This window comes from Phocoena sinus, chromosome 13, assembly GCF_008692025.1.
Source record: "Phocoena sinus isolate mPhoSin1 chromosome 13, mPhoSin1.pri, whole genome shotgun sequence".
NCBI lineage: Eukaryota > Metazoa > Chordata > Mammalia > Artiodactyla > Phocoenidae > Phocoena > Phocoena sinus.
Window position 1 is genome coordinate 61,040,171 of NC_045775.1, and position 21,909 is coordinate 61,062,079.

At 48.3% G+C, this 21,909-nt stretch overlaps 1 protein-coding gene across 26 annotated transcripts in view; it reads left to right on the forward strand.

Annotated features, from left to right (window-relative positions):
• The window catches only part of DYSF (dysferlin), a 223,366-nt gene that overhangs the window by 56,631 nt on the left and 144,826 nt on the right, over positions 1–21,909 (forward strand). For 25 of the 26 annotated variants that reach the window (XM_032652801.1, XM_032652812.1, XM_032652808.1 and 22 more), the window contains 7 exons: positions 666–794; positions 1,186–1,248; positions 1,927–1,977; positions 4,288–4,318; positions 4,914–5,029; positions 12,066–12,192; positions 15,549–15,652. In XM_032652801.1, coding sequence (XP_032508692.1) covers positions 666–794; positions 1,186–1,248; positions 1,927–1,977; positions 4,288–4,318; positions 4,914–5,029; positions 12,066–12,192; positions 15,549–15,652 — 621 coding nt within the window. Of the gene's footprint in view, positions 1–665; positions 795–1,185; positions 1,249–1,926; positions 1,978–4,287; positions 4,319–4,913; positions 5,030–12,065; positions 12,193–15,548; positions 15,653–21,909 lie in introns of those variants that run through there. The other variant, XM_032652826.1, reaches the window with a different exon arrangement.

The following is a 21,909-nucleotide window of genomic DNA, read 5'->3' on the forward strand; positions in this document are numbered from 1 at the left end:
TGCCATTGATAGTATATTCTGTAGTATCTTATTTTTAAAAAAGAGTCGATTAATAAAGAAATAACTGCTGATTAGAAATTAGAACCAGTAAACATCGTATTTTTTCATGAAAGTTTTAATACTTTAAAATGTATTATTTTTTAATATTTTGCTTAAATTTGGAAGCACAGATGTTCTGGAAACCTTCATTTACTGAAAGTTCAATCAAGAAAGCTCTTATTTCTCAGAATGTCAGACATTCTGTCTTGCACCTTATACTACATAAGAATAAAGTGGGGTTACATCACTATGTAACTTTGACCTCTGAGGGGATTGTCAGTGAGGAATATTCAAGCCACACAGAAACATCGGCTTCAAGGGGTCTGAGGTGGGGCCGCGCGTGACATGAACGGGGGTGGGATCCTCAGCCCAGCCCTGGGATTTACCGTTGGCAGCTTACTTGGGGGAGCCTGGCAGCTCTTATGTGGAACCATGGGATTTTATAGATGCAAGGGACCTTGGTGGGAAGATATTGTTCTTACAGTGTTCTTCCTAATGCCTTTCTAATACCCGTCCCAAGAGGCCAGCTGTGAGGGTGGTCCCTGAGATTCCTGACTCTCTCGGGCAGGGGGTGGGTGCCTGATGACTTCTCCCTTTTCTTGTTCACGCCCCCTCCTGGCTTTCAGATCAGGGTCCAGGTGATCGAGGGACGCCAGCTGCCGGGAGTGAACATCAAGCCTGTGGTCAAGGTCACCGCAGCTGGGCAGACCAAGCGGACGCGGATCCACAAGGGAAATAGCCCCCTCTTCAACGAGGTGGGAGACCCTGGGTCAGAGCTAGGACCTTGGTGGGAGCACACGGCAGATGCCTGGCAGTTCATTCAGTGTTTGCATACGGTGCTAGCGTTGGGTGGAGAGCTGTGTCAGTTCCTGAGTAGGTTATCTGAGGAACTGGAGAGAGGGTTCCTGCTCTTACTCCTGCCTTGGGTTCCCCCTGCTTCACATCCCCATCATCCCGTGGGGCCGGCCACCCACCCTGTCCCTGAGGTGACAACCTCCGTGAGGTCAAATCCCCAGAGCTCGGTGCTGGGCTGAGCCCACTGCCCACTTGTTGTGTGGACCAGACCTGGAGGCTGGGCGGTGGCTGTCCCCTCCTGCCTGGGCTCGGCGGGCCTTCATCTGTCCCCCTTTCACCCTGAATCAACAGACTCTTTTCTTCAATGTGTTTGACTCTCCCGCGGAGCTGTTCGACGAACCCATCTTTATCACGGTACGTGGCAGCCCCCGAAGGCCCTCTGTGGGCTCAGCGTGCATGTGTGAGTATGTGTGAGTGTGAGTGTGTGTGGGTGAGGCACCCACCCCCCACCCGAGCCTGGATGACGGGGAGCAGCTCACAGCCTCGCCCCCGTGCTCACAGGGTTGCCTTCTGAGCTTGGATGCAAGCGGCAGCCGAGTGCGGAGTCCCCGCTGTTCAGGGTCAGGTGCCTTAGGCCAGTGTCCTGAACTAATTCTTGCAGTGGATCCTCGATTTTCATCTTGTTTTGTTTGTCTATATGCCTGCTTCTGACAAGATTTTCTTTCTCTGGACCTCAGCTCTTTTTTTCCCCCTTTCCTCTGAAAGGCAGTATAGTTTAGCAGTTAAAAGTGTGGGCTCTGAAGCCGAAGTGTCTGGATTCTGGTCCTGCCTATACCGTGTAAGGGTTGTGTGATTCTGTACAGATGATCTCTCCGTGCCTCTATTTCTTCATCTGTAGAATGGGGATAATAATAGTACCTACTCATGGGGTTTCTGTGAGGGTTAAACATTGCTTGGAACAATCTCTGGGATAGAGCAAGTGCTATTGGAGTGTGGGCTGTTATTTTTTGGGAGGGAAGAGCCGTTCGGTTGGTTCCTGTCTGGGTCAACCTTTGCTAGTGAATGAGAGTTTGAATTTGTCTTTCCTTCCAGGTGGTGGACTCCTGTTCCCTCCGGACAGATGCTCTCATTGGGGAGTTCCGGGTAATGGTTTATTTTCTTTGAAAGCAATCAGTTCTTGTTTATCCATGTTAATGGAAGCTCTGTGGATGATGGGCAGGGTTGGTGCTCCAGAGATCCTGTCTGTCTTGGTCTGTGTTGGGGAAAATGTAATGAAAAAAACAAAACAAGATCTTCTCCTAACCCAGAAATCCTCTCCATAAAGGTAGTAGAGAAAGAAAGCACTTTTGTTATTGAATAAGCATTAAACCAGAATATGATGCTATCACGGGCCATCCGCTAAGAGACTGCAAAGACAGAAAGTAATCTTTTTTTTTTTTGCGGTATGCGGGCCTCTCACTGTTGTGGCCTCTCCCGTTGCGGAGCACAGGCTCCGGACGCCCAGGCTCAGCGGCCATGGCTCATGGGCCCGGCCGCTCCGCGGCATGTAGGATCTTCCCAGACCGGGGCACGAACCCGTGTCCCCTGCATCGGCAGGTGGACTCTTAACCACTGCGCCACCAGGGAAGCCGCAGAAAGTAATCTTGTATAGAGCCAAGCAGACACAACCCTTTCCATATATGTTCTCAAGATAAACAATAACTAAACAATAACTAGTGCTCGAGTTAGTGGCCTGGATAGTACCCTCAGTCACACATAGTTCATCCTAAATTTACCTAGTTATTGGGGTGACCATCTGTGTTTGCTAATTGACTTTATCCACAAGAAAAGACAGAAAGCAAGCTCACATTTTTATGATGGGGGGGGGGTAGATTTACAATTTGGTTAAGGTAGGCCCTTCCCTTTCCCAGAGATGGGAGAGCCTGGAGAAAGGCACTCCTGGATCATAAAGCTGACGAAAGGCTTATTTGGTTTCTAAAAAGGTAACATTTCAAAGAGTTAGAGAAAGTACTTACATTAAGTTTTCTAATGAAAATGTTCTGACAAAAAGAGAGGAGAGGGAAATCTCTCCCCTTGTTTCCAAGAGGGAGGATTCAGCTTCTTTTTTAAATTCGCATTTGTCCGTACATCTTGGAAAGGCAGCGTGGGACCTGAGTTTAGGCAGCCCTCCTCCTAATTCTGACAATCTCGGGCCAGCGTGACGCCAGCGCTCTGTGCCCTGGGCTCACCTGGGTTGGGAGTGGGGTCCAGATGTGGAGTCCATGGGGATGGGGTGGAGTGGGGTGGGGCGCAGTGGAGGGAGCGGGGGAGCCTGCCCCCTCATTTGTCCCAGACGTGCAGAAGTGAACAGTCCACTGCAGAGGACCTTGAACCAACAGCATAGGACGGTTTTAACAGATTACATAGTGTAAAGGCAACTAGTAATGGAGGCCTTCACGCATGCTGTTTTAATGTCATTTTATTGATTTTCTCATTTTGAACCCATAAGCATTTATCAAATGGAAAGAAAAGGCATAGATTTATTTGACCCTCCTCTTGCTATCCAAATAAAATGCGGCCCCTTCTCCAAGAAGTAGTCACAAGGTAGAAAACGGAGTCTTTTTCTGGAGAAGCAGTTTCTTTAAAAGAATGGGCTTGTGCTGGAGTCATTCCGTAACACTTACGTTACAGGATCTTATGTTTTGAGTCTCTAATCTTGTTATAAGAACCCAAGGGTTAGGTTAAAAAAGTATTCTTTTTTCTAATTATAAAAGTAATCCATGATTTAAAAAAACTTTGTAGGTTTTTTTTTTTTTTTTTTTTTTTTTTTTGCGGTGCGCGGGTCTCTCACTGTTGTGGCCTCTCCCGTTGCGGAGCACAGGCTCCGGACGCGCAGGCTCAGCGGCCATGGCTCACGGGCCCAGCCGCTCCGCGGCAAGTGGGATCTTCCCAGACTGGGGCACGAACCCGTGTCCTCTGCATTGGCAGGCGGACTCTCAACCACTGCGCCACCAGGGAAGCCCATAAACTTTGTAGTTTTTGAGAGCAATTTTAGGTTCGTAGCAAGACTGAGTGGAAAGTACAGTTCCCACATACCCCCTCCCCTAACACATGCATAACCTCTCCTACCATCAACATCTGACTAATCTGTGATTTTTTAAATGGAAAATTATAAGATATAGGAAAGAATAAAAATAAAATAAAAATCACCCAAATCTACCACCCAGAGGTAGTACAGTTGCCGTTCGGTGTGTTTCCTTTGCTCTGTCTTTTCTATGCGTAGATATACTTTACCAAACTTCGATCAAAATGTATTCCACTTTCTTTCCATGTGATATCAGAAGATGAACATTTCCCCATGTCTCCAAATGTTCTTCAGAACATGATTTTTAATGGGTTGGTATCATGCATCATACTTTATTTAACACTCTGGGGACAAGAGTGTGACGTGTGCCTCCTTCTGTTTGATTTCAGATGGACGTGGGCAGCATCTACCGAGAGCCCCGTGAGTCACCCTCTCCTCCCCTTGGGCAGGTCCTTGCATTTGGGTTCTGGAGGCTGCATGGGGGCATCCATTTGGGATACTCATCTTTCCTTCTAGGAGATTTTAGAATTTAGGGGTGGGGTTTGATCTTGGAGGTGAGGCTGCAGGAATGAAGAGACGACAGGCTTTCATCTTCTGGGTAAAACAGGCCCCCAGGAAGATTGAACCCTCACGTGGGTCTCAGCTGGCCCAGCTGGAGGGCTAAATCTGGAAGGCCCAAGCAAGGGTTGCTGGGGACTGGGGTGCCTCCAGACAGGACGGGTCATTTGGATGCCAAGTCTAGGATTTCTCTACACCCTGGTCACTTCCTGAAGGGGAGGAAAATGGCTGGGGGTCTGGCTTTGGCAGCCTCTGATAGGGGTTTCTGTTAACATTTCTGACTTGGACCCAAATGAACACTCAAGGTACATTTTATTCTAGAATTTGAGTCCTTCCCCCATGTCTGGGTAGATGAGTCCTTCATCTCATCCAACGGAGTCCACCCGGGGCTCCCAGAGGTGGTTGCAGACTTGTGTCTTTCCAATTCTGGGATCACCAAGGGTGTTGTCTCTCTTAGGACATGCTTATCTCAGGAAATGGCTGCTGCTTTCGGACCTGGATGATTTCTCTGCTGGAGCCAGAGGCTACCTGAAAGTGAGCCTTTGTGTGCTGGGGCCTGGAGACGAAGCCCCGGTGAGTACATTTCCTCGTCCCCCTCACAGCACCTCCGCCTGGCCTTGGAGGCACCAAATGAAGAAACAAAAAAACAACTTTAGTTTTTCTGATTTAAAAGAATACATGGCAATTATGAGAAATGTAGAACATGTGGAAAAGCATAAATAAAAATTGAATCACTCATAATTCTACCCATCAGAGAGAACCGTCATTAATACCTTCTTGCCTATTCTCCCAGAAGGGTATACATGTATATTTTTCTCTCTTTTTTTGGTGCAAAAGTGAGATCACTCACTCTGTAATGTATTGTAGTCTGAATTTTATCACCTAAGAATATATCATTGTTATCTTTATGGTCAGTAAGTAAAGTTATAAGTTGGAGGTGGTAAGAATGAGAAAGGCTTTCAGAGTTGGGGAAGTATCAGCATCTCTGTATGTCTGGGGAGAGGAGAGAAGGTTTGGAACAGTTGTTGAGGAACAAGGGGTTAATTAGATACAGACAGAAGGATTTCTTTTTTTATTTAAAAAATTTTTTAAAAATTTGTTTATTTATTTATTCATTTATATTTGTAACTGTAAGTTTGTTTTCTGTGTCTGTGAGTCTATTTCTGTTTTGTAAATGAGTTCATTTGTATCATTTTCTTTTATATTCCACATATAAGCAGTATCATATGACATTCATCTTCTTTGGTCTGACTTACTTCACTTAGTGTGATAATCTCTGGGTCCATCCATGTTGCTGCAAATGGCATTATTTCATTCTTTTTTGATGGTTGAGTAATATTCCATTGTGTGTGTGTGTGTGTGTGTGTGTGTGTGTGTGTGTGTGTGTGTATGCACACACACAACAAGACAGAAGGATTTCTGAGCAGACACAAGGGCAGACACTCTGGGCTGGAGGCTTTATGGGAGAGTGACCTCATAATACTCTGGCCTGGAAGCAGGAGAGGGGTAAGATGGAGGTGCTATCAGGTGTGGACAAGGCAGGTGTGGTGGAGGCACAGGACTGAGGTAGCTGATGAGCCTGGCAGGGCGGTTGCAAGAGGACTGGGGATAGAGCTGATGAGGAGGAAAAAGAAGAGGGAAGGGTTAGGGAACGCACATTTATTGAGTGCCTGCTGTGTGCCAAGCTCTGTGTTGGGTGCCTCACTTGGTGTGAGGGGGGTTGGAGAAGGTGGATAGGTTGAAGTCTGTCTTTAGAGAAGGGTCTCAAGGTCAAGGTCTTCCTAGAGGATTGGTTCTCAGTGGCTGGAGGTTTGAGATATGGCCATCCCTCTAGCAGCTGCAGGGGAGGGGGATTAAGATGCTGCTGGTTGGGGCTTCCCTGGTGGCGCAGTGGTTGAGGGTCCGCCTGCCGATGCAGGGGACACGGGTTCGAGCCCCGGTCCGGGAAGATCCCACATGCCACGGAGCGGCTGGGCCCGTGAGCCACGGCTGCTGAGCCTGCGCATCCGGAGCCTGTGCTCCGCAACGGGAGAGACCACAACAGTGAGAGGCCCGTGTACCGCAAAAAAAAAAAAAAAAAAAAAAAAAGATGCTGCTGGTGGAGGACAAGGGACTGTGTTGGTGAATGACTTGTCCACGTGGATATTGATTATCTCATGGGAGAATCGGAAATCAAACACGCAAATGTTGAGTGAGATACTGAGATCATCAAGGCACGGTGAGCCAGGAGGAGTGGGAGAGGCAGGAGTGGGGAAGGCGAGTCTCCAGGAGGGCTGGGGAGGTGGGATCCCCAGGGAAAGCCGCGTGTGATCATGGAGGCGGAGGGCAAGTTCCACGAGGCTCTTAAGGACGAGAGCTCTGGCTGCTGACGAGAGCTCAAGAAGCCGCTGTGCAAAGGGTTAGGGGAAGGAGAACCCCGGGTGCTGTGCAGAGGCCAGTGGAGCTCGGGTGGACCAGCCCCACCCAAGGGCACCTCCCCTGATCTCTCATCCTGTGTCCCTCTGTAGCCCAGGCAGACATTGTGCTTTCCTGCTCCTTTTCCTTCTACGTGGACTCTCTGAATCTATTACCCTTTCCTAAGACACTCTTTCCTCTTCTTCCCATTGATCAGACCCTTGTTTTTCCCAGATGGAACCACTTTTCTTGAGACCAACTCAGAGGGAAGCCCCTGTTCTCTGCTTCAGCTCTTTGTGGCTTTCAGGATGGGAGGAGCGGCCATCTTTTGGTTTCCCGCAGTAGCTTCTCAACTTCAGCATTGCCTTCTTCTTTTTTTTAAAATTAATTTTATTGGAGTATAGTTGATTTACAATGTTGTGTTAGTTCCTGCTGTACAGCAAAGTGAATCACTTATAAATATACATATATCTACTCTTTTTGAGATTCTGTTCCCACATAGGTCATTACAGAGTATTGAGTAGAGTTCCCTGTGCTATACAGTGGGTTCTTATTAGTTATCTATGTTATATATAGCAGTGTGTATATGTCAAACCCAATCTCCCAATTTATACACCCCCCCCTTGGTAACCTAAATTTGTTTTCTACAACTGTGACTCTATTTCTGTTTCGTAAATAAGTTCATTTGTACCATTTTTTAAGATTTCACATATAAGCGATATCATATATTTGTCCTTCTCTGTCTGACTTACTTCACTCAGTATAACAATCTCTAAGTCCATCCATGTTGCTGCAGATGGCATTATTTCGTTCTTTTTTATGGCTGAGTAATATTCCATTGTATATATGTACCGCATCTTCTTTATCCATTCCTCTGTTGATGGACATTTAGGTTGCTTCCACGTCCTGGCTATTGTAAATAGTGCTGCCATGGACATTGGGGTGCATGTATCCTTTCGAATTATGGATTTCTCTGGATATATGCCCAGGAGTGGGACTGCTGGATCATATGGTAGCTCTATTTGTAGTTTTTTAAGAAACCTCCATACTGTTCTCCATAGTGGCTGCACCAATGTACATTCCCACCAGCAGTATAGGAGGCTTCCCTTTTCTCCACACCCTCTCTGGCATTTATCGCTTGTAGATTGCCTTCTTCTCTGAAGCCTGCCTCACTGGTTATTTCCCCTGGTCTTCTGGGCCGTTACCTACCCCTGGCACAGGCAGAGCTGGTGCAGGAGGGTCCTTGCTGGCAGACTCCCGTCTTTGCCATCGTTCTGAGGTCTGACGTGTCCTTGCTGATGAGCCACCAACGTCTGATCTTACTTCCTTTCAGACCCTGAGCTTGGAAATCGCTCTCCCCACCAGTTTCTTCCTGCCTCTTTCCCTCCCTCACCCTCAGTGACTGGCAGTTCTTCCTCACTGAGGTTACAGCCCTGACCCCTCTGAGTTTCCCGGCCCATCAACTCCCTCCTGAAGCCTGGCCCCCATCCCCGATCCTCACTCTCACTCTGTGCTCACTAGCTTCTGGGCTCTGCTGCCACACCTCGTGTCCCCCACCCTCCCCACGACATGCTGTCCGCACCACTCCTTGGTCAGCTTTGGGGGCAAAAGTCACCTGGAGTTGCTGTCAATGTCTTCCTTTACTTGGGTGAGGTTTACTCCTTATCCCATCCTCCACAGTGGCTGTTTCCAAAATTTCTGGTCAGGAATTCCCTGGCGGTCCAGTGGTTGGGACTCTGCGCTTTCACTGCCAAGGGCATGGGTTCGATCCCTGGTCAGGGAAACTTAAGATCCTCCAAGCCACGTGGCACAGCCAAAAAAACTTAAAAAAAAAAAAAAAAAAAAACAACCTCCTGGTCTTAAGCCCCAGCCTCGGTCCCGCTTAGAGAGACAGAGCTGCACAGTGGGAGTGATGTGAGTGCTTGAAACTCCCCGGGTCATCAGCGCACCCCCCATCTTCCTTCATCTTCCCTCCCTTCCCCACTCCCCGTCTCCTTTGCATGTGCTCATGTCCTCCATACCACCCCCATCTTGTTCTTCCTGTCTCTCCTCTGGCTCCTGCACTCTGGTCTGTGCCAGACTCCAGATTTCCCAATCTCAAAACACCCTTGCCTTCACCATTTCTCCCCACCCCTCCCCTCCAAGCTGCTTTCATCTTCCTTTCAGCCATCACCAAGGTCACCAAGTTCTTGAGAGTACCCTGTGTCCCTCTTCTCCAGTCCTTTGCCAGCTGCTCACTCCTTCACCCCTTCAGCGTGCTTCCCACTGCCTCCTTCCCTGAACCACTGGCCTAAGGGTCATCCATCGCAAAGTCCCAGGAGCTCTTCTCTCATTAATCCGCTCTGTTGCTCCACAGCATTTGGTTCTGGAGCCCACGTCTTATTTGAAACTCTCTTCTCCCTCGGCATCCATGACTCCCCTCATTCTTTTCCTTTTTTTTTTTTTTTTTTTGGAATGGATCCTTCAAATTCAGTGGCTTGATAAAATTCTGCTGCCTGCATCTTTGCTGTGCCTTTGACGTGACATTCAAGGCCCATGAACATCTGGCCTCAGTCTGATTTTGCAGTGCGTCTATCTGTCTGTGGAGGAGCCTGTCTCCGTCTACCTGAGGCTCCTAAATCGCTCATCTCCAGCCTGCATCTTCAGAGCTCCAGAAGCTCAGTTTCAGTTGCCTGTACCAAAGCACATGAACATGTCCCTTAGGCCCCTTTAACTTCACATATAGAAACCCAGTATCATTCGCTGCCCACTCCTCATACCTGATTCCCATCCTGTGTTAGGTGACATCTTGGGAAATGGCACTCATCATCCACTTAGTTCCCCAGGCCAGAGCGTCTTTCCTCATCCTTCAGTCCCACGTCTGTCAGTCCACACGCACACAGTTGGCCAGTCTTGTTGGCATGACAACCTCAGTGCATGCCTCTCCTCTCTCTTATCCCAAGACCAGAGTTCAAGGTCAGGCTCCCGTCATATCTTACCTGGGCCTCTATGGGAATGAAGATGTAGGTTCATCTGCTGTAACTCCAGTTAACCCCACATTACCACCAAAACCATCTTCTTTAAACTCAGATACAATCATGTGAATCTCCTCTTAAAAAACTGCCGGAGACCCACTCTCTCCCAGTTACTTTCAGGATGATGTCCAGGATCCTTAGCATGACATACAAGGCCATGAACATTTGGCCTCAGGCTGATTTTGCAGTGCCACTTGCCGGGACGTACTTCCATGGACTCCGTACTGTGGCCACACCAGACAATGTGACCCTTTGCAGAATGTACTTCCATCCTTCTCCCTGCCGTTTCACCTGATGGGATGCCTTCTCTGCCTACCAAAAACCACTTTGTTCTTCAAGACCCAATTCAGATGCTACTTCCTCCATGAAGCCTGCCTTGTCTTCCAGGGAAACTGATTGGTCTTTCCTTTCAGTCACCGCCCCATGTTTTGTTAGTTCAGTTAACGTGTCCATCTCTGTCACCGAGGCTCAGTTTCTTGAGGTCAGCGACAGTATAATAGATATGAACTGTTTTATCTCCCCTCTTGCCTAGTACAGGTCTTGTGCACAGCAGGTGCTCAATCAGTGCTTGTTGTCTAAGGGAGTGAGCAGTGTTAAGGATGATGACTGAAAGCAGAGGAGGTGAGCATTTTCTTCAGATGTGAGCTGAGGAAAAGCAGTGCAGAACTAATTCCTTCACAAGCACTTGTGTGACATGAGGCATTCTGGGATGGAGAATTTTGCTGCAAAGATTCTGAAACAGGTTTCTGCCTGGGGACTGAGTGAGGATGGTCCAGGCAGCTTTCCAAGGAGTGAGCTGCTGGCCATGGCCTGATGCCACCTCTCTCCTATCCTTCTGCCACCCCCTTGCCCAAGTGCAGCACGTGGATCTTTTGTTCCTCACACTGCCAAGTTAGCCCTCGCTCTGCATGAGTTTCTGCCCCTGCCTGGATCCCATCATCCAGGTCTCCAAGCTGGCACATCACCAACACTATTCCCGCCCTCCCCTCAATATACTTACAAGCCCCCTTGCTCCGTTCTTTCTAAACCCACTGGTTCTGCATCCAGCCTACGTTAACCCTCATCTAGCTTATCTGTAAAGTGGGGTATCCCGGGGCCTTGCACCCCACAGCATTGGCGTCGTCTGGGCATTTGTGGGCTCCACCCCAGACCTGTTGAACCAGAATCTGGATTTTAGTTGGAAGGTATAGCAGTGGTCTAGAAGTCACTGATTCTCCAGTTTCTAACGTATAGCCACATTTGAGACCCACTGCTCATGGGGGTTGCGCTCAGGATTAAACGAGAGAGTGTATACAGTCAGTAAATATTATTTTTATTATTACTGCTCTACTCATAATGCTCAGCACGTGGTATTACATTCATTTGCTTAAAGGTCTGCTTTCCCTGTGAAAGGTGAGCACCACGGGGGCAGGACCTCTGTCCACCTTGTTCACTGCGGCAGCCCTCGCCCCTCAGCGTGAGGCTGACACTCAGTAGTCCCTCAATGGATACTTGTTGGGTGAATGAACAGACGTTATTGAAGACAGCGGCTGGCCTAGACCTCTGTCACCTCTGTGCTATTTTTTTTGTTGGGTGGAATGGGAAGGAGACTGCAGTTCTTGAGTGCCTTGCCGGTGTGCCACGTGCATTTACACGTTATTGAAGTTGATCCTCCCACAGCCCGGGAGGTCAGTGTCATTGTCTCCACTGTCCACATGAGGAAGCAGAGTCTCGGGGTAAGGAACCTGTCAGAGATCACAGGCTAGGAAGTGGCAGGGCGAGATCTGCCTTTCTTCAAGACGCACCATTTATTTATTTATAAACATGACCTGAATGGTGCAATTTTGGATTGAGGAATGCTTTTTTCTAAAAAAAAATTTATTTATGTAGTTGCAACCAGGCCTTAGTTGCGGCCGGCGGGCTCCTTAGTTGCGGCACGTGGGCTCCCTAGTTGCGACAGTTGGTCTCCTTAGTTGTGGCTCGCCAGCTCCTTAGTTGCGGCATGTGAACTCTTAGTTGCAGCATGCATGTGGGATCTAGTTCTCTGACCAGGGATCGAACCCAGGCCCCCTGCATTGGGAGCGCAGCAGGGTCTTATCCGCTGCGCCACCAGGGAAGTCCCGAGATGCACCATTTAAGTGTGTTGGTTGAGCTCTCAGAAGAGGAAGGGAAAACACTGTGCTCGAAGGCACATTAAGGAATCATATTTGGTTGTGTTGTAGCTGGAGAGAAAAGACCCCTCTGAAGACAAGGAGGACATTGAAGGCAACCTGCTCAGGCCGACCGGAGTGGCCCTCCGCGGAGCGCACTTCTGCCTGAAGGTCTTCAGGGCCGAGGATTTACCGCAGAGTGAGTCTGGTGCCCTCGTTGGGTGACTGTGAGGGGGGACGCTGGGCTGGGCTGCCTCAGCTCCCTGGGGGAAGGAGATGGAGGGGCTGGTGCCCTGCTCCCTCTCTGCCTCCCCTTGGCCTGGCTTCCTCACCCCGAGGGTCTACTAGATCCGTGTCAGCCCAGTTCTCCCTCTGCTCTGCCGTCTGGCGAAGCCTCACACCCTCTCTAGGTTTCCCAAGGCTTTTTACTGTTCTTAACAGAAAAACAGTCAGAATTAATGAGAAGTAATACTGATGCTGGTGGAGTCACAGAGATGCAAGAAATCTTGAGAGTACTAGCTGACCCTGGGCTCCGTTTCAGCATCCGCTAGGCCTGGCCTGGCTCTTTGGCCACTCCATGCACCCATTTTCTTGGCTCTCACTGGGGAGTCAGCACCATTTCAACTCTCTGTTCTGTGCTCACGGCTGCATCCCACTGATTTTCTTTCTCTCCTCTAGGAAGCCCCAGCCTGAAAATTGGCAGACCCTGGGCTGGGGAAGCAGTTGCTGAAATGTTAGAAGGGCTCAGTCTAGTTTGCCTGGGACTGTCCTGGTTTTAGCACCAAAAGTCCCACATCCCAGAAAGTCCTCATTCCCTGGTAAACTGGGACAGTGGGTCACCCTAGCTGTGGCTATGTCCTCATCATCCCAAGAAGGCCATTGTGGCCACTGCCTGATTTCTCACAGTGACTAACCCTGTACTAGCCCTACCCTGTGTGCTCAATAAATGTGGGGGAATTATGCTGAATATTCTAAAGCTGTGGGTGTCAACCCAGGCTGCAGTTAAATCATCCTGGAAGCTTTAAGGAACTGCAGATGCCTGGGCCCTTCCTCCAGTGTTTCAGATTGACTTGGTTTGGGGTGGGGCTTACACACTGGTAGTTTAAAAATGCTCCCTGGTAGTTCTCTTGCTGCGGGCTATAAGCCACTATTTTGGAGCATGCATTAGCAGAATTAAGCCAGGCACTGTCCATAGCAGAGTTCACAAGGACAAGTAGTACGGGACTACTTGGGTCCCTGTTTACGAGTTTTCCATGAAGCTAATTGCTTGAGGCTTTCTGCTTTGACTAATGACACCAATAAATGGGTTCCTTCTGCACAAGCTTAATTGAACCAAAATCATGGGGAAAGCCTTTAAATAAGTAATGGGCATTAAAATACAGGCTTAGAACATTCTGCGTCTGTTGGTTGAAACTATGCAGAAGTGAGGCTGGTGAGCTTCCAAAGGGGGCTGGGGAAATAGAAATGTTAGCTTTGCTCAGGGTAAAGGGGATTATATTGAATTCTCTGAAATGTTGTTTGAATATAAATAAAAGGAAAATAGATGGGTAAATAGAGCATAAGTATTTGCTAATTGTTATCTGTTGTATTCATGTAGACATTGGCTAGTATACAATTGTTAACTGTCCCCTCCTCTCAGTTTCTCATTTATATACATATGTACATTTATACATAACATATATATACATACATACACACACACATCTATCATCTGTAAATACATATGTAAAAAATATGGCTAATTCAGTAAAATATTGGTTTGAAGCAGCATAGATTAAATATATATATATATATATTTTTAAACAGAATTGACTTATTGGTTACCCTCAGGAAAATCACTGTGCTAATGTATATAAAGGAAAATGTCAAACAGGCACCAGTAATGGGATATTATTATAACAACTTCCAGTCTTTTTTTTTTTTAATTAATTTATTTTTGGCTGCATTGGGTCTTCGTTGCTGCGAGCAGGCTTTCTCTAGTTGTGATGAGCGGGGGCTACTCTTTTTCTTTTTTTTTAACATCTTTATTGGAGTATAATTGCTTTACAATGGCGTGTTAGTTTCTGCTGTATAACAAAGTGAATCAGTTATACATATACATATGTCCCCATATCTCCTTCCCCTTGCGTCTCCCTCCCACCCTCCCTATCCCACCCCTCTAGGTGGACACAAAGCACCAAGCTGATCTCCCTGTGCTATGCGGCTGCTTCCCACTAGCTATCTATTTTACATTTGGTAGTGTATATATGTCCATGCTACTCTCTCACTTCATCCCAGCCTACCCTTCCCCCTCCCTGTGTCCTCAAGTCCATTCTCTGTGTCTTCAGTCCTGTCCTGCCCCTAGGTTCGTCAGAACCATGTTTTTTTTTTTTAGATTCCATATATATGTATTAGCATACAGCATTTGTTTCTCTTTCTGACTTCACTCTGTATGAAAGTCTCTAGGTCCATTCACCTCACTAAAAATAACTCAATTTCGTTTCTTTCTATGGCTGGGTAATATTCCATTGTATATATGTGCCACATCTTCTTTATCCATTCATCTGTTGATGGACGACACTTAACATTGCTTCCATGTCCTGGCTATTGTAAGTAGAGCTTCAATGAACATTGTGGTACATGACTCTTTTTGAATTATGGTTTTCTCAGGGTATATGCCCAGTAGTGGGATTGCTATTCCCACTATAGCGTGGTAGTTCTATTTTTAGTTTTTTAAGGAACCTCCATACTGTTTTCCATAGTGGCTGTATCAATTTACATTCCCACCAACAGTGCAAGAGGGTTCCATTTTCTCCACACCTTCTCCAGCGTTTATTGTTTGTAGATTTTTTTGATGATGGCCATTCTGACTGGTGTGAGGTGATACCTCATTTTAGTTTTTAAAAAAAGTTTATTTATTTATTTTATTTATTTATGGCTGCATTGGGTCTCCGTTGCTCCACGTGGGCTTTTCTCTAGTTGCGGCGAGTGGGGGCTACTCCTCGTTGTGGTGTGTGGGCTTATTGCTGTGGCTTCTCTTGTTGTGGAGCATGGGCTCTGGGTGCACGGGCTTCAGTAGCTGTGGCACACAGGCTCAGTAGTTGTGGCTCATGGGCTCTAGAGCACAGGCTCAGTAGCTGTGGTGCATGGGCTTAGCTGCTCCGTGGCATGTGTGATCTTCCTGGACCAGGGATCGAACCCGTGTCCCCTGCATTGGCAGGTGAATTCTTAACCACTGTGCCACCAGGGAAGTCCCCAACTTCCAGTCTTTTTCTGGATTATTTACTGCTCTTAGCGATGTAGATTTCTAATCAGTCAATCAATCGGACCTGTTCTGAAAGCCTTTGAGAACGGGGCGGGGGACAGTGAACCAGCTCTTTGGAGCTGGGCAAGGAAGCAGCGCAGTGCCCTCAGGAGCTGCTATTCTGAGATGGCCCTTTCTCCCAGGAGTCCTGGGCTGAGGGGTCCATGGCGTCTCTCTCAGGGACTCCCAGGACTGTGGGGAGACAGGTGGGAAGTGGGGGTTTTGAAGATGGGAGAGCAGGTGGGCAGTGATCAGCATGTCTTTCTCCCCAGTGGATGATGCCGTAATGGACAATGTGAAGCAGATCTTTGGCTTTGAGAGTAACAAGAAGAACTTGGTGGATCCCTTCGTGGAAGTCAGCTTTGCGGGGAAAATGGTAAGGGGCAAGTAAACAAGAGGATTTGTGGGAGGGTGACGACTGGGTGTCCCTGTGGATGGGCACTGGATGTGCAGGACAGAGTGAGGCACACACAGTGCCCCCCATCAGAGGCATGTGCACACCGGGGATGGGGGGCTGATTGCGGGACATGGGGTGAGACACGCAGGCCCAGCTCTCTGGGGCTGCCATGCACACGCACGAGGACAGGTCTGCTCAGGTGTTTGAGACAGACACATAGGTGTGGATGGACACGGAGAGTACACATGGACAGTGGATAGATAGAGGAATATTTGGGGGAAAATTAAGTAATAGTCAGGAAACCAGATGTGAAGGCACAATGATAGGGAAACTTAAGAACAATGCAGTGAAAACATAATGATTATTTTTAAAAAGTTGTGGCAGGAGTTGGGCAGACTCCTTTCGGCCACACTGGTGGGGGCCCTAGGGATCATGTACCTCTCTTCCTTCCTGCCTAGAGGCCGGGCTGTTGCTCCAGTCCCTCTTGATTTCTGCCTGGGCCCCTCCCTCTATCCCACCTTAGGGATGGCTTTGCCCCCTTTCCAGGCTCTCCTTCGAAGCCTCAGCTACTCCCAGGGTTCAGCCATCACCTCTCCACAGAGGAATCCACAGCTGTATTTAACTCTGACCCCTCTCTTCAGACACAGACGTCCCCATGCCTCTTCAAGTCTCTATATTCTGCCCCTCCAGCCCTTTAAAGGAGTCATCTGCTGCCCCAAACCGCCCCACTTCCAGAAGCCGCCATCCTAATCAGGTACCACCATCAAAGGCAGAAAATGTGGGCCTGCCTTGATTCGGCCCTTTTTTTTTTGACCTCCCTACATCAAACATGCCACCCCTAGCTCTTGCCTTCAAAAATCCCGAGGTCCTTTCCTGTCTCTATGCCCCTGGTCACTGTCATCTCTCCCCAGGGCAACACAACAGCCTTGGGTCCGTTCTCTTGTCCGGGTTCTCCCCATAGAAATCCACCAGAGTATTTAGTGTAAAACACAGTCCTGTCTGTAAAAGGAAGTTCAAACCGCATAACCTGGTTGACCAGGTCTCACCCAGCCGAACTTTCTCGCCTCATCTCCATGACCAATATTAGCTTGTACAGTCTTTGCGAGAATGTGGAACATCTCGCCCCCACCTGGGCGGACGCAGCTCTGCAGGCCGCTTGGAGCAGCGCCGAACTGAGCGGGTTTCAGCCCCACTGTCTCGCTGGGGGGGGCGGGGGGCGGCGGGGTGCGGAGGGGGGCGTGCGGGTGCAAACCGCACAGCCAGCACGTCGCCCGTGTGACCTCTCGTCTGCCCTGCGGTCACACCTCTAGCTTTTGCCCGGGCCTGTGCACTTCGGGGTCCTTCCCGGCCCTTTCCCCCCGGCAAGTCTCTTGCATCGTTCAAGGTTTAGCTTCCGTCACCCACACAGGCCTGATGTGCTAGTTCGGCCTTCGGGGCTCCGCGCGGCCGATTGCACGGCCCTTTTTTAGCCCGTTTTCCGCTGCATTCCGGTGTTTGTTAGCATATGTTCCTCTGACTTTTGGGGAAACAGCCCGATTTCTTTTACTCTGTAACCTCAGAGCAGAGACTGGTAGAAATACTGGAAATAAGGGAGAATGATGTATCTGGAAGGCGCAGCCTCCACCTCGGCTCCCGGAACCCTAACGAGGCGCCTCTGAGCTTCGTGCCAACCTCAGGGAGCTGGCAGGGTGGGGTAGCGCCCTCCGGGGCCCCGCCGGCCTGGCCCAGAGGTCCACCGGCCGGCCGCAGCGCCAGGCTCCGGCGAGTTGAGTTGGATGACTTGGGTGTTAACAGGAAAATTGGAAACGGGCGGAGGAGAAGGGCTTTGAACTGGAGGAGAAGGGCTTTGAACAGAGCCGAGCGGAGGGCTGGTGCAGCCGGCTCTGCTTTGCTCCCGAGGCAGAGGCCGGAAGGGGGAGACACGCAGGTGTTATAGGACAACTGGGGAGGCGTTTACAAGCTTAACAACAAACGCTAAAAGCCTAGGGTGATGATGGAGGTGGTGTGGGCTCCCATTTACACAGCATTTTGCAGTGTTCTTTTTCACTTAATCTCTTCTTATATTCATTTTGGAAAGATGTAGGGTCTGCCTGCCCATCCCACCAACAAAGAGGACCCCTGAGGTCAGGGGCCGGATTGCTGAGGCCCAGGTGTGATTTCACAAACGGGAGGAAAGCCTTGGATAGCTTGTTTCCTCTGCCTGCTACCTGAAGTCCACACTCTTCCCCCCCCCCGCCGCCCGCCACCGTTTTATCTTTCTTTTCTTTCTTCTTTTATTATCGATGCACATATTTATTAAGGAATTTTGAAAAGTGCAGAAAAAAGTAACATTATCCATAAGGCATCATACAAAGTTTATGTTTGGGGCCTATCTTTCTAGTTTTTAAAATTTTTTTTTGCTCCAGACGCGCAGGCTCAGCGGTCATGGCTCACGGGCCCAGCCGTTCCGCGGCATGTGGGATCTCCCTGGACCGGGGCACGAACCCGTGTCTCCTGCATCGGCAGGCGGACTCTCAACCACTGCGCCACCAGGGAAGCCCTAAAATTTTTATTTTTTACTGTGAATCAATATTAGACACTGTTGAAACACTTTATTTTTTTAATATTTAAAAATATAAAAGTTGAAAGAATAGTTCAGTGAACACTTACCCCCTGGTATGGCCTCCACTTAGATGAAACAATTATGAACATTTTGCTGCATTTACTTTCTCTCTCTCTCTATGGATACTCCCCCCACCCCCAATCATTTGAAACCTAGTTGCACACTTTGCCCTTAAAGGCTTCAGCATGTACCTCCTGAGAAAAAGAAAATTCTTTGTAACCACAATAACATTATCACACCTAGGAAATTAACAATTATCTCCTACTCTTGTCAGATGCTGGCTCATATAAATATTCTCTGATTATCCCCCAAATGTCTTTTAGAGCTGTTTAATTTTGTTTTGATCTAAGGTCCACCTGGAATTTATGCTCTGCGTTAGTCTCTCCTGTAACAGTCTTTTACCCACCTCCATCATTCCCATTTTTCTCACCCCACAACATTGCATTTTTGAAAAGCCCAAGCCATTTGTCCATGTCCTGGATTTGTCCCGTTGTTTCCTTCTGTTGTTGTTTAACTTATTCTTCTGGCCCCTGTATTTCCTATAAACTGGAAGTTAGGTCTCAAGACCAGATTGCATTCAAATGAACTGTTTAGGCAAGAATGCATCGTGGCTGATGTTTCGTACGTCGTATTGCATCACAACAGGAAGCAAAATGTCACCTTGTCCCACCATTGGTAATGATTGATTACTTGGTTTAGGTGGTGTCTCCAGATCTCTCCCTTGTCAAAGCACACGCTCGCCTTTGTACTTTGCAGGTTATCTGTGGGCGATATCTTGATGTGTGCTGATGTCCTGTTTCCCAGCAACCTCTTACCTAATGGTCCACGTAGCCATTGACCTCCTTGCCTGAACAAGTCATTCACCTGGGGTGCAAAGCGGCGATTCCCTCATTATCATTCCTTCTCTCTTTATCAGCTGGTGTTTTTTGTAAAAAAGAGCTTCCCCTCCCCTCTTCCCTTTTGAGTGTTAATATGCCCCTAATACTTTTTATTAATTCAGTGTGTTAAGATCAGTTACGGTGCTGGTTGTGGGAACCGTCCTGCTGTTGGCCAGTGGGAGCACCTTTGAGCTGTTCCTCCATCCGGGCTAAGACAGGGTCTCAGGGGAAATGTCTGTGGGAGAGGTAACACGAGTTTTAAACTCATCCACACTGGGGTGTAAATGCTCACTGTGGGTCTCACCGAAGTGCAGTTTTTGTTTGGGCTTGGGCTCAGAGTCTGATGCCCTTAGCAGGGACCGTGATGGGATGAATGAAGGCAGGAAGGAAGCAGGAAGGTTGGCTGGACAGTCCTGCTGGACACTTACTCCAAGGACCGGGATCAGTTTTCCCAGCTTGACAGATGGGAAAGTCATGTCTCAAGATTGTTTTTATTCCACATTCCCAACATGGTAGGGTGCTGTGATGATGGCTAGAACCAAGACCGACCTGCCTTCCAATTCAGTGGCTTTCCTTGGAGCTGAGTCTCAGAGCTCTGGGGCTCCTAGCTGCTACTGGGTCCCTGCCAGCACCTTGATCTCTCTAGGTCTTCTCCTGTTCTGAGATGCCCTTGGCTGGCCCTGGGGATTTTTCTAGGGAGGTGCAGATGTCTGGGGAAGGTGATAGAGGTAGGGGACCTGGCCAGGCAAGGGAATATATAAAGCTGACTGGTGGCTGGGCTCCTGAATGAAGCTGCACCCTCCATTTTCCCTCTAGAAGGAAGGGGCTTATGAAAGAGGCAGTTGAGACCCTCCGTCTTCTGGTGGTCCCCGGGTCTCTGTGTCCCCTGCTCTCTGCCCCAGCCACCTCGTCATGGCTTCCCCCAACTCTCTCTGCTACCTTTATCACCTGTGTCATCCTGCCTGTCCTCTCTCTGTCTCTGGTGTGTCACTTTTTCTCATTCATCCTTTTCTGAAATGAAAAGCCCTGGGGATTTGTCCTCTGTGTGCCTACTCACCCAAGCCTGGCCCTCTTTGCATTTCCTCTAATGGACACTTGGTGGCACTGTTATCTAAGATGTGAACCATACCTGATTTGGCCAAGCTACTGAGATAGAAGGTTGTGTGTGTGTGTGCACTCACACACACATATCACACTTCTTCATGCTATGGGGCAAGGACAGGGGAGGTGCTTGGAGGGCAGAGTGGGAGACTAAAGCAACTTTTTTATTTTCCAAGAATAAAACCTATTAATCATAAAAAGATGAAAAAATCAGAGAAAAGCAAGGAAAATGAAAAAAATTAAGCACATTTCTGCACACCACCTTGGAGAGCCCACCATTAACATTTGTTTATGTCTCCTGCTAGTATGTTTTCCTCCCTGCAGCTCTCACTCCTTCTCTCTGTTGCACATCCCCCCCGGCCCTGCCCCACTGGAAAAAAAAAATTGGATTCAAAATACGGTTGATCTTCATTATTCACAGTTTCCCTGTGTGAGAAGGCTGTGACGTGCCTTATGGAGAAACTATATATTAGGTAAGCTTCATTCAGGCACGAGTGAGAGTGCTGTTGGCTGTGAGTTCAATGTTAATGAATCCACAATATATAATAAAAAAACGGTGTTTTGAAACAGAAACACACATAAAACAAGGTTATTGGTGAGTTGACAAAAAACTGCTGTGACAGAGGCTTGCAGGAACCTAACCCTGTATTTCTCTTAGGAGCAATGCTTCAGTGTTCATCAGCTCATGTTCTTGGTGACTTACAATGTGTAGTTAGAATGTGTAACTACCGCCAGTAATGAGAATCCACTATATCTGTGTGGTTGGTAAAGTGCTTTTATCACCTAACATTTCCTTACGTTATTAAATAGTCTTTGAAATCAATTTTTTGATGGCTGCATAATATTCCATGAGATGATATAACATAAATTTTAATCGATATTTGGATTTTTTTTTTTGCAATTTTCCTCTTTTATGAACAACTCTGTGACAGACATCCGTGTACAGGACTTGTCTACACTCTGATTGGTTTTCCATAGGAAAGTTTCTAGAACTGGGTCAGAGGGCATGCTTATTTTTAAGTATTTGATACAGGTGGCTAAAGAGCCCTCCAGAAAGGGTGTAATAAATACACTCCATCAGGAAGGGAAAGAGGGTAAAAAATAAAAAGTCTCAGAGAGGAGGAGGCGGACGGGGAGAGGAAGCTTGGTGCTGCCTTGGCTGAGTGTGGGGAGTGAAGCAGGGTGTGGGAAGGCAGCTGGGGATTTCTAGGGCCAGAGGCAGTGCTGGCTGGGTGGGGGGAACCTGCTGTGTTCAGGCTCCCAAACCCACATCTCGGTGGCTCTCTCACGGGGAGCCTCCAAGGGCAGCCCGGAGGAAGTGATTGCTGGGGAGGCCTTGGACTGCCTGTGGCAGGGCTGGGGGAGGGTGGGGACAACCTGTGCCTTCTTGTCCAGGGAGCTGAGTGATGCTGCCAGGGTCTCTCAGCTGTGTCTGATTAACGAGTCTTCCCTCCCTTCCCGCCTTCCTTCCTTCCTTCCTCCCTCCCTCCCTCCGTCCCTCCCTCCCTCCCTTCCTTCTTTCCTTCCTATTTTAAACTTTTGTTCATCTAAGTTTTGAATTAGGTAATACATTTATTATGCCCACCATATACATTTATGCATCCATCATTTTGCATCATTCTGGCTTAAGTATGCATATGCTACACACATCTGAC